The sequence below is a fragment of the Artemia sp. Qi Xiang Cuo genome, chromosome 21 (assembly GCF_049724085.1).
Source record: "Artemia sp. Qi Xiang Cuo chromosome 21, ASM4972408v1, whole genome shotgun sequence".
NCBI classification, from domain to species: Eukaryota; Metazoa; Arthropoda; class Branchiopoda; order Anostraca; family Artemiidae; genus Artemia; species Artemia sp. Qi Xiang Cuo.
Window position 1 is genome coordinate 50404697 of NC_142814.1, and position 13519 is coordinate 50418215.

At 36.7% G+C, this 13519-nt stretch overlaps 1 protein-coding gene across 1 annotated transcript; it reads left to right on the plus strand.

Annotated features, from left to right (window-relative positions):
- The first annotated feature begins 4571 nt into the window (after positions 1–4571).
- On the plus strand, positions 4572–5777 carry LOC148939677 (protein CFDP2-like). Its single transcript, XM_089106945.1, has one exon. The coding sequence runs from the start codon at positions 4572–4574 to the stop codon at positions 5775–5777; it is 1206 nt and encodes a 401-aa protein (XP_088963071.1).
- Positions 5778–13519: the final 7742 nt, after the last annotated feature.

A 13519-nucleotide genomic window follows, 5' to 3' on the forward strand; every position in this document is an offset into this window, starting at 1 on the left:
ATGACTACACAGGCAAAGGATGTGTACGGGTCATTATTGACGCTTTCGCTAAAAAAAACTATTATATGTGGGGATAAAAAATAAATATTGTTATATTTGCTTCAATGCTGTGAAAAAGGGGGAAAATCCCGTCAGTCATGTATGCTTCATGAACTATAAGGGTCCGTCTAAAAGTATGGAGACAAACATTCTTGTTGAAGGTTTTCGCATTAGTGAAGAGATGCACGGGTTACAATATCTTCGGTACATTGGTGACGGATATTGTAGCCTTTTATATAGACTAAAGCAAAGCGTCCCGTATGGCTCGTTTATTGAAAAAGAAGAATGTGCGAATCATGTTACAAAAAACTATACGAAATACCTCTACGGCCTTGTCAAAGCAAAAAAAAGGAATATATACTAAAGTTTTACGAAATAACAAGATCCAAAAACTTACAAAAAACCTTCGGGGAGCAATAAAGAAAAACTCAGAAGACCAAGGTACAGCTGAGAAGCTGAGAGACCTGCTTCGAAGAGGCCCCGAGCATGTTTTCGGGAATCATTCAAAATGTGATGATGCTTTTCCAAAGAAAGCTGGATTACCCGAAGGGAGCTTAGCAGAGGATAGGTGGAGAAGCGTACCAAAAAAAGTTTTTCAAGACACACAACCTGGTATTGTAACCGTCTGCCGGAAAGCAGACATGCTCCGCATGGATTCGACAACCAATCTGAAAGAGAACTATAAGTCTGTTGCCGTGAAATTTTGCGATGGAAAGAAAATTAGCCGCTCAAAACGCTGGGCATACCATGCACGTATAAATGGAGCAAGTCTTTCTTATCCAATGGGTCATAAATGGCATAGCCATACCTGGAAAAAAGCTTTTGGCTCTAGCCCAGCCAAGCTAATGAAGCAATACTGCGAGAAGACCAGCAGACTTTGAACGCAGTCGAGAAGAAACTTAAAGCAATACTATGTTTCAATGGGTGGTACATATCAGGCTAAAAGGAAAAATAATCAAAGCTTTTCTGGAGTTCTTGATTATGGGCCCAAGTGCAACAGACCTGATATAAGACCAGAGGAGCTGGCAGCTGCCAAGCTCACATATACGATAACTTTTCTGAACTACGATCAAGCTACTTTGCGGCAGATCTATGAGAAGACAAAAGGGGAATCTTCCAATGAACAATGGATTTCTGAAAGAAACAAAAAAAAACACAAGTACTTTTTTTCATCGGATAACTTCTCGAAAAGAAATCACTAAAACAGGCCCCATTGTAAGAGACATCCGGATCGGCGGCAGCAATTATCGCTCGGCTAAAATGATAAAGGGAAATGAATTAGAAGAAGTAGCTCTTACATTTTACGAACAAAAAATTGGCCAGCCAATTACTAAAGCTAATAACACTTGACTTTTGGTCCACCCAACGTGCCAATATCTCGCTAGGTCTTTGAACGGAGTGTTGCCCGATTGAACACCAATTGAAGTAAAGACAGTACATAACATACCAAAAGGGAGAACTATAGAGGACGGAGCTTATATCAAAGGCCTACTAAAGGGATTGTTCCTTTAGATAACTAGTTCAGGACTCGAGCTAAAAGTAAACCACAAATAAAACGGCAAAATTCAGGGCCAGCTAGAGATTACTAATCAAGAAATATGTCATCTGCTGATCTACAATAATCAAGAAGACTGGAATATAATAATAGTTGAACTGATCAAGGCATTACTGGGCAAAATTATTTCCGAAACTTGAGCGTTTAGAAAGGATTGCCTGTTACCTGAAATAGTTGATTCAAGAATGGAAAGGAGCCTAGAAACAAGAGACAGCATTTTTCACAATGGCCATAGATAAAAAAAACAGTCATTCCTAGTCATAATGAAAAACGAGTATCAATCTCTGAAGAAGCTAGCAGTAAAAAACGGATTATTGACAAAGAATTTTCAGAAAACGAACATTTTTCGTCGGTTGATTAGTCGGAATTGGACAATGAGCAATAGTTTTTATATTTTAATTTGTTACTGTAAAAGGATAGCAAGCAGCTTCTACTTTCGTATTAAACCCGAGTTCGACATCTTAAAGCTTTTTCTTTTGCTTTGCTGAGTCTTTTCGAATAACGATCTGCCATTTCCTTACTTGTGGGTAGGGTTACCATCCCTTGTGGTTTCTCACTATTTATATTAATTTTTCTATTGCTTAATGATTTTTTGGGCTAGTAATTTTAAGTGATTTTTCCCAAAACGTAATTTTTCTCAAAGCTTGTGATTTCTTATGACTTAGCAAGTAAATTCTTGCGAATAAATCACCCAGGAAGCGAATTATTGAAAGCTAAAGGGATGCTTTAGTGAAAACTGTTTATGAAAAAGGCTCTTTTTATGGAACAATTAAATTGAATATTTAAGTGTTTTTGTTGCTTTATTTTTATTAGCATTGTTATAAAGAAAGCCTGGTTACAGCTTTGATATTTAAAAAACCTAACGGTTGTCACTTCAGGACCGAGGTTTGTTTGCTCCAGTATAAAGGTGTATATTTATTTAGCAGATAGGGCTACAAGAAGAAAAAGTCTGACAATAATGAAAAAATAAATGTAAAAAATCTTCTTTCATGGCAAAAATAGCTTAAAGGAACAGCTAAACAGCTAACAAGCTGTTCGAACAGTCAGTGTACACCAAAAATCTATGGAAACAAACCCTCAGCTGAGTGAAAATATACAAATCTCTTTTGTGTCAGAGCAGTTCCTCACCTAACACAAAGCACCGTGGATGCTAATGGTATGCTTCCAAGTTCGCTGGTTACAAAAGATGTTCTTATTTCGCTGGTTACAAAAGATGAGGTTATTACGGCATATAGAGAACTAGAACACAGGTTTCACCAAGATGCAAATCCTAATAACCCAGAAGCCGCTGACAAATTCAAAGAAATCAGACGTGCTTATTCTATTTTGAATGATACTAAAAAAAGAAACATATACGACGCTAATGGATCACTGGGCTTGGGCTATGCTGATAAAGTGAGTGAAAAATATGTTGGGATATGTGCTTTTTTTGGCCATTCACCAATAGGGAAGTTTATGAGTCTCGTTTGCTGTTCTATAACCGGTGGCTGTTGCTGCTTCAATTTTTTTGGTAATTACTGCTGCAATTCTTGTTGTAATCACTGCTTTGGAAAGTTCAAGACTCGAGATCCTGAAGAAATTGACCGCGATAGTCGAGCCACTTTTCCGGTCACCACACAGCCGGCCTCCAACCATTCCCAGCCGGGGACTCCAGGTAGCTCAACGAACCCGTTTGCAATGCCTGCACAAGGAGGTGAATCTGCTTTTCAGGAGGCGCCAGGAGGTGAATCTGCTGCACCAGGAGGTGAATATGCTTTTCAAGAGGCACCAGGAGGTGAATCTGCTGCACCAGGAGGTGAATCTGCTGCACCAGGAGGTGAATCTGCCATGCCTCCTCCAGGTCAAGACAGTGCTGGGCCTGTGTCTGCAATGCCTTCACCCTTTGAGTCAACTGCCTCAAAAACAAGTGAGCAGCCAATTTATAATACAGCACAAGACCATGGCTCACCTAGAAGTCAAAGTCGCTCAAGTCAGAATTAGAAGCAGCCACTAGAAGATAAGATTTCCTAATTAAGTCATTTGTGTTGAAAATTTAAGATTAATAAGTGCAGTGTTGGCTAAGCCGTACCAGTGTTAACCGCGGTAAACTGCACAGGACCCGATTTTGATTCTAAGCAGCCCTTTTGTAAACCAAATTTGCTCTCTTGCTGTTTTAATAAGTGCAGAGATATTTTCACAGCTGGCGTTAAATATGTGGTGATTAGAAATTTTTAATGAAATGTCAGGTTTCATGTCTGAAAATCCAGTTTTGTTGTTGTGTTTTAGGTTTGAATGGTAAAAATTGTAGTTAATGTATATTTTAGTTATATTAGCGCTACTCAGCTCTCCAGGCCACTCAGCGCGTCCCCAGGTGGCGGATAGGGGAACGCCCTACAGATATATAGAGTACGTCCATTGAGTAGGAGGCGCAGACCAAGGGGGGACCCAGTCCCTGGGGGTCCTAAATTAAAACTGGGGCACCCTCGCCCGGGGGCCGTAAATACAGGTGGAGGAGGAAGAAGGCCCCTCGAATGCACATTCAGCAGGGCCCACCGGCGTGTGGACACACCCCGTGAGTTACAAACCTTCTCGCAGCGATGGGTTAATTGCATGGTGAAGCAGAACACCATCGCGGGAGGATCCCCTATAGGAGGACAACTGCAAAAGGGCGGAGGATCCAGATTTACGGACAACGGCCTCTGCAAGGTGGTGGAGAGGAGTGGCTTGCCGTCATCACCCATTTAGCCACCATTGGGGTAGGTCCGGGGGGTTCCGGCCCCTCGGTCAGGTATTGGCGTCCCTGCCCCTAGCTGAGCCGAAGAAACCGGTTGGGCAGTGGCCAAGCAAGTCGCTCCCGTAGAAAAAAAAATATGCAAAAGAAACGTCTGTAAAAAACCTCGGATCAAATCCCAATATGATGACGACCCATGCATGCCCCTCGACCAGATTTTTGAACGCGAATAAACCAGTACGAATCGGATTTTGGAACGTAAGGACCATGTCGGCCCTTTCAAAAACTGAACAAGTTCTACAGGAGTGCAAAAACTTTCGGCTAGATATCCTCGCAGTGGCCGAAGCACGATGGAAAGGCTGTGGAGAAAAGAAGCTCAAAACAGTAAACAGCAACATGACTTATACAGTTCTGTACAGCGGAAAAACGGACAGAAATGCAGCCGGAGTCGCAGCTATATTGAACCCAAATGCAGTAAAGTCTCTCTGCTCGTGGAAACCAATTAACGAGAGAATCCTGTATACACGATTTACATCTAAACATGCAAAGCTGTCGCTAGTCATATGCTATGCACCAACAAATGATGCCGATGAAACCTCGAAAGACGGTTTTTATGAAACCCTCCAGTCCGTCCTAGACTCCATTCCTCTCCATGACGTCGCTTGCTTGGCAGGCGACCTAAATGAGAAAGTTGGTCAGGACAGATCTTATTACCCCGAGGTGTTGGGACATCATGGGCTTGGAACTATCAACGAAAATCGTGCAAGGCTAGTCAGCTTTGCCATGTCAAATGACCTGTTGATAAGAGGTACATTATTTGAGCACAAAGATATGCATAAGTATACATGGACATCCCCAGACAAAACTGTCAAAAACCAGATTGACCACTTTCTAATCCGACGACGATGGAGAACTAGTCTGAAAGACGTGAGGAGTTACAGAAGTGCGGACGTTGGGTCGGATCATGAACTTCTTGTAGCGACACTCAAGTTGAAACTCCGCTCCAACAGATCCCGACAACCAACAAAACTACCAAGCAATTTTGACGTGGAGAAGCTCAGAGACAAGAATGTTAGGAGACAATTTAACATCAAACTCTCGAACAGATTCGAGGCACTTGCTGATATACCACAAGATGTGGAAGAAGCTTGGACAACTATACAACAGAACTACGCAGAAACTGCTGAAATAGTTCTTGGCTTTAAAAAGTCAATAAAGGAACAGTGGATATCCCAGAAGACATGGGACTTGATCGAAGACCGCAAGAAAATAAAACAGAGGACGCTCAGTAACGATCCCTCTGCTCATGTCATGAAAGACATAGCTTATAAAGAAGGGGACAGAGAAGTGAAGAAAAGTGCTAGGTCAGACAAAAGAAAGCACCTCAATGAGAAAGCAAGAATGGCAGAAGAAGCAGCCCGACGTGGTGACACGAGAGCTGTGTACCGCCTAACTAAAGAAATCGAATTTTGATAAAACAACATTATATCTTAATTTTCAGTTTCTTTTTCTCTGGTTTTTATTTGAAAATGAAATTCTCTTACTTGAGTAGAATTTTAAGTCATACCAATGTGGTTTTTTTTTCTCAATTAAGTAAATTTAATTTCAGATATTTGAAATCTTATAAAATTTGGATGATAAAAGATTTGAAATTGAAAATAATTTTTTTACATTCTATTTAAGCAGAATACTTATTTTGAAAGGTTTGACTTTTATAAAACAAAGATTTTTAAAGGGCATCAAAGCTTAGTTCCCTCTAGAGGGAGAAGGAATGGAATTAGGTACAATAAAATAACTTCCCAGGACATACTTAAGTCTGCAGATCCATCCCTGAAAATTTTATTTTCCTAACCAAAAATATAGTTGTATTTCCTTTTCAAAAATAGTGAAAAGTACCTTGTCTATAATTTTATTAGAGGGGGAAGGGTTTGCCATTGAAGGCCAAAGATCAGCTCCCATATGTTTTGGAATAACATTTAGTTAACAAATTTTTTGGAGTGGGTTGGGCCATGGAGGGCCAGGGGTCAGGCCCCATAAGTTTTGGAAATAAATTCTGTTATTCTTTTTTGGGTGGGGAAAGAAGGGAGGCACTTTAAAGCTCAATTTCAATGACCATATAAACTAAGCATCCTGTTTAGCTGGTTTATCTAATTTTTCAATATATCATTTTAAACTCTCAAACAGTGTTTTTATTTGTTGGAGAATTTCTCTCTCTTGTTGCTATAACAATATTAGTTACTATCGAATTTTCAACAGCACAAAAACACTTGTTGGGAAAATTGTTAGCTAGTGGTTTTGGTCAATTTTGAGAAGCCAGGGGTCCACTTCTTTAAGTTTTGGAATAAAATATTGTTAATTATATTTATTTGAGGGGGAGTGCTGCCCTCTTTATATTTGCCCCTTACTTTTGGAAGTTATAAGGTGTGCACAATATAAGAGAGATAGTAGACTAGGCTATATTTCATGTATTAGATGAACAACTAAGTAATTTAAATAAGATCTTCTTTAAAGAATAAGTTATCTTTATTTCGCAGGATAGCCAAAATTGTTGCACTGTTCTATAGATTGCAAATGGGCACTCTTGCTTTTGAATGCTTGTGAATGGGCTTAGACATTAGCCCATTCAGGGCTGAAACAAAAAAAATGGGAATTTCTAATCCTGAAGAATCACAACGGACTGATATAGGGAGAGCAAGCAATGCTGAAAGCCGTTTAATAGTTGATTAAATTAATATAGCCTAAAGGGAAAAAAATTGAAAAGATTCAGTTTTAAATTGGATAACGTCTCTGCATTTACGTCCTAACAAAGTCAAAGTTTTCTACATATAAAAATAATATAGAAATATTTCCTTAGTAAAATCATATAGCTTAAAGTTAAAAACCCCTCTAAAAGGCTAATAATTGGGAGAAGCGATTTGTGTGAGAGTCTAGAAGAAGAGGGAATAGCTAAAGTTGTGAATACAAATCAATTACTTATCCATGGATGGATATATGTAAGTGCTTTTTTTGTTTGTTTATTACAGAAAATTTGCTCTTTTTTATTCTTTAATTCTAAATTCTTGATCTGATTGACCACATCGTATTTCAAACAAACCTATATACTACTCAGAAAATTTTTTTCGTTAACCCCAATTGCTGAGCCCCAATGGACGACCTGAATTATTTCAATGGACGACCTAAATAATTGGGACAAGCGATTTGTGTGAGAGTCTAGAAGAAGAGGGAATAGCTAAAGTTGTGAATACAAATCAATTACTTATCAATGGATGGATCCATGTAAGTGCTTATTTTGTTTGTTTATTACAGAAAATTTGCTCTTTTTTATTGTTTAATTCTAAATTCTTGATCTGATTGACCACATCGTATTTCAAACAAGCCTATATACTACTCAGAAAATTTTTTCGTTAACCACAATTGCTGAGCCCCAATGGACGACCTGAATTATTTCAATGGACGACCTGAATAATTGGGACAAGGGATTTGTGTAAGAGTCTAGAGGAAGAAGGGGTAGCTAAAGTTGTGAATACAAATCAATTACTTATCCTTGGTTGGATCCATGTAAGTGCTTTTCTTGTTTGTTTATTACAGAAAATTTGCTCTTTTTTATTCTTTAATTCTAAATTCTTGATCTGATTGACCATATCGTATTTCAAACAAACCTATATACTACTCAGAAAATTTTTTCGTTAACCCCAATTGCAGAGCCCCAATGGACGACCTGAATTATTTCAATGGACGACCTAAATAATTGGGACAAGCGATTTGTGTGAGAGTCTAGAAGAAGAGGGAATAGCTAAAGTTGTGAATACAAATCAATTACTTATCCTTAGATGGATCCATGTAAGTGCTTTTCTTGTTTGTTTATTACAGAAAATTTGCTCTTTTTTATTCTTTAATTCTAAATTCTTGATCTGATTGACCATATCGTATTTCAAACAAACCTATATACTACTCAGAAAATTTTTTCGTTAACCCCAATTGCAGAGCCCCAATGGACGACCTGAATTATTTCAATGGACGACCTAAATAATTGGGACAAGCGATTTGTGTGAGAGTCTAGAAGAAGAGGGAATAGCTAAAGTTGTGAATACAAATCAATTACTTATCCTTGGATGGATCCATGTAAGTACTTTTCTTGTTTGTTTATTACAGAAAATTTGCTCTTTTTTATTCTTTAATTCTAAATTCTTGATCTGATTGACCATATCGTATACTAGTAGACTAGGCTATATTTCATGTATTAGATGAACAACTAAGTAATTTAAATAAGATCTTCTTTAAAGAATAAGTTATCTTTATTTTGCAGGATAGCCAAGATTGTTGCACTGTTCTATAGATTGCAAATGGGCACTCTTGCTTTTGAATGCATGTGAATGGGCTTAGACATTAGATTAGTTGAAATGAGGGGTGCAATCCTAGATAGTGGATTCCACATAAGGACACATGTTAAGAAAATAATTTTTACTCCATAATATGGACAATAATCATTGTTGTGGCAGTTAACACTTAATCAGCCAAGTATTCTTTCTAAATTTTAAGCTTAAGATGTTTGAACAATTGAACATATTCCTAAGGGTATTGAAACCTGGGGTTAGCTGGAATTCCTTAGTATTAGTTGTAATCTAATATATCTAGGAATTCCTCCCATGATGTTTCCAAGTGACCCCTAAGGAATTTTTCGAAAGTTTGGTAAGCAATTTATGCCAAAAATGCTTCCAGAACTTGCTGAGATTAAAAACTGTGCCACTTATACGAAAAACAATTCACTAACATTTTTAGATGAAAGACCCCCTCAACAAAATCTACGAAAATAAATAAATCAATAAACTTGTTTCTGTCATGTTTTTTTATTTTAAAACTTAGCGCTCAAAAATAAAACTAAAGTTGTTGAATGGAGTATGAGGTTTCAGTTCGTCGTTCTAAGAACGACGGTACTAAAAACGAAGAACAGTATTTCAAAGAACGGCTGATACGCGAAACATTTCATAGAACGGCGAAAAGGAACTACTTAATTGTAAAACCGAGGATTGAATTTCCATAGAACGACGAAAACGAACGCAGCTATTGTTATATAATCTTCGGATTATTTTGAACAAAATGGCTATCCCAAAAGTTAGAGCAGATGCATTTGGGGAAAACAAGGCGTGGAGGGGAACTATTTACCCGAGGATCAGTTTTGAATCTTAAAAAGTGCAATAGAATTTGCAATTTCCATTCAAATGAGCCTCTCAAAATTTATGTAGCCATCTTTTCATTGAAGATCCTATATGCCCCTGGGGCATAACTTACAACTCTTGCTCCAGGGTTCTAAAGTGTGTATAAACCCCGAATGCATTGTTATATAAACTTTGGACTAAATTGAACACAATGGCAATCTCAAATTTTCAAATTTGCACACAATGGCAATCTCGATCAGACGCAGAAGGGGATCTGATATATTTGAGGAAAATAAGGCGTTGAGGGGAGCTATTGGCTCTCCACAAAATTTTGACACTTTAAAAGATGAAATAGAACTTCCAATTTAAATTTAAATGAGGGTCCTCCAAAATTTATACGGCCACCTTTTTCATAAAAACCTTATACGTCCCTTGGGCATAACTTACAACCCTTGCCCCACGGGTTTGTGGTTTGTATCAACCCCAAAGGCATTGTTAAATAATTCCATTGCTAAATACATGTTTATTTGTAAATTTTATTTTTACTCTCTGATGATACGTATGATGATAAAACCAGGAATAGGCCAAACGAAGGAGCAAGTGATTAACCTAAATAAAATTAAAGTTGTATTTATGATTACTATTATTTTAAGGATTTTTTCTTAGCATAGTTTTTTTTTAGGTGAGTTCTGACGGAATTTGGAGAAACATTTAATTCTGATTCTTTTTTTTTCTCTTTTTTTTAAGTTCTTTATTGCATTGTTATGAAATTAAAACACATTTCCAAATAACGATAAATTTTGCTTTCACAATTAATAAATAACAGAGATTTATGATTAATAAACGACTGATAAATTTTACAACTTTGAATAAATAACAGGTTTTGTAAATAGATTTGCCTCATTTACTTGAAGCAATGCTTGATTTACACTTCCTAGACCTAGCTGTACACTTGGTATCCTCTCACTTTAAATCTTTGAACATGGCATATTTACAAGGTATTAGTTTGACAGTGCCGTCCGTATCAAATGGCGTGAACCTTTGGTCCTGTGGTACCAATGAACCTGCCTTGGAGATTTAGATTGGGTATAATCGCTAAGATCAAATTTGGTGTCAATAATTTGTTGTTAATTATGCAAAAAAAACTGTGAAGAAAAATTCAAATCTTAGACACAGGAATAAAGCTTAAATTGTTACATATAACGATTAATAAAGTACTAATACTGATTATATCTTGAACAAACAAAAGAAGCAATTTTTTAATACGATGATTATGTACCCTTTAATCTATTTATAATTCCATGACTGTGGACTATCTTATTTATATTTAATATTGAGTACACAACTTAAAGTTATTTAAGATACAACAAAATCTGCCCAGTTATTTATCATATAAACAACTCAACAGATAATGTTTTCTGGACTTGATCTATACGAAAATAGAAAAGGTAATTTACTAAGAAAATGGCAACAATGATGTTTTTTCTCTGAAGATAGAAACCAATAACTTCAAACTTAAGCAAGTTAAGCAAACTTAAGCGAGTTAAGCAAGAGTCATTAAACACGCATGTTCCGACAAACTAGCCAAATGGAATGTGGTGGGAGTCCAAGGTACTGTGCTATCGTATTTGGTTGACCCAATATATCTACATGGAATAATTATTGGACAACACGTTAACTTTGTTCCTTTACGAAGTCATCTGCACTAGGTATGGGGTGTTTGATCTGCCAAAGGATTATACAGTGAACAAGCCCACTTTCTCTTGTCAATCGACTGCAGCGTTTTTCATGTTGTTTTTTTTAGAAGTAAGCCAAAACCCAACAGGATGTCAGAAAATTAAAAGAACAAGTCTATATAGAGGGCTAAAAGTACTATGAACATAGTAAACTTTCTGAACTCAACATGGTTTAAACTTAACATGTATTTTGGATTTTTTTTACAAAAAAATCTGTTTTTTCTAAAAAAAAAATTTTCATTTAATTTCCGATTGTATTTCAATATAGAAAGCAATAACTTCAAACATAGGATGGATTCCGCATTTATGTGTATATAAACACTACTCCCCAGGGTGATGCCAGAAAAACAATAACTGCGGTCAACTGCATGCTAAAGTTGAAGGTTTATTCATAAGAGCCACGAAGTATTGGGGACAACATACCTGGAACAGAATTGTTGGGGACAGAGCAAGACTCATTACACACTTATGTTCCGACAAATCAACCAAATGGAATGTGGTGGGAGTACAAGGTACCCTGCTATCGTATTTGATTGATCAGATATATTTACATGGAATAATTATTAGATAACACGTTAACTTTGCTAATTTACAAAGGGCTATCTGCACTAGATATGGGGAGTTTGATCTGCCAAAGGATTATACAGTAAACAGGTCCACTTTCTCTTGTCCATCGAATGCAGCTACCATAATTGCCGGGAATTTCGGTTTAGAAAAAAGCCAAAACCCAACAGGGTGTCAGAAAATTAAAAAAGAAGTCTATATTTTAACCTGCAGTCAGAAGTTAAATATTTTAAAGAAAATACCCTATGTATGTTTGATAGGCTTATGGCTGCAGAATATCAGCCTAATGAAAACAATGTGGTTGTATGGAATGCAGTCTGTGAGGATGAAGATCAAGCCAAACGTATGTTTACCGAGATATGTACGGATGGACTAAATTTACCAGTGATACCCCATTTTTCAGTTATTGCAATAAAAAAGGATAAGAAATATTTTAAGGTTAATGTAAAAAACTGTGGAAACAAGATTGAAATCCTTAAAAATGGGAAGAAGCTTAAAGGAAGAAATATAGCAAACCAGGGAAACATTTATGTGAGTGATGATGCCCCATTTTCTGTGAGAAAGGCAAGAAAAAAACTGTATGAAAAAAAATTGTGTCTTAAAACGATGGGCATCATTTCATGGGTATCAAACACAGTTCTACCATATCTTCAGTTGGAACGTCCGGGTGGTACGAAAGTGAAGTTTACGTGTTATGAATGGGTTAAGGAACTAGCACATAGACCTCCTCTCTCCACAGCTTCCAGAGGTGCTAAGAAATGAGTGTTTTATTGAATGTGTTTAGTTTACTTATTGGTTAATTATCTTTTGTTTTTCGCTTGGTTTAATCAAATAGATATGGAAAAGTTGATAGTGATGAATTTGAAATGTCTGGGTTAATGATAATTTTTATTTTTGAGTAAATAATTTAAAATGTTTGTTGATGTGAAATTATTTTGAGAGGGTGGTAGCGGACTGATGTCTTTTTTTGAATGGTTTTGCTTTGTGCCATGAAGCTTGCAATAATGTGCTTTTTTAAATTGTATGTCCGCTTTGCCGGAATATATTTTGTTATTTTTTTGTATTTATCTAGGTCTAGATATATGTTTAGTAGATAATGATTTTTTTTGCCACCGCCACCCTCTACCTTCACCTACATTAACTTTTATTGATGATGGTTAGAGATATCGTTTTTCCTCCTGGGAACAGCAATGTCCTGCAACTTGAAAGTCGAAGGGTTGATTTTTCCAGCCAGTTTAATGAAAGGATAAATAGAAATTTAGATGTTAATGCCACTGAGATTTTCACAAATGAACCATCAAGGTATATTTTTAAAGAGGGGGCACTACCCTTGTATTGTGATAGGGGCTATTTTGGCCTTAACATTTTTCATTTCAACTGTCAGGGATTGAATTCTGAGCATAATTTGTTATCGGAATAAATCTATACTAATGTCTTTTAGGTGATCGCTTTAACTGAAACGGGGTTAAATGATAATAACTCGCAATTACTACATATCCCTGGGTACAATTTATATGTAAGGAATCGCGAGTATTACCAACATGGAGGCCTAGCAGCTTACATTCAGGCTGATTATAAGGTTTCAATAAGAGAAGATCTTACAATGTATAGAGAGAAAGTTTGCGAGTGTTTTGTTTTACATATAACTAGAGAGAATTTGAATTTTTTGTAGTATATAGACCTCCACAGAGCCTGCTCCAAGACTTTATAGACCTATTTGGAGAACAATTCACTTCGAATTATGAAACTTCCAATTAAC

Coding starts and splice junctions, on each gene's coding strand:
- LOC148939677 (XM_089106945.1), top strand. CDS start 4,572: ATGTCGGCCCTTTCAAAAACTGAACAAGTTCTACAGGAGTGCAAAAAC.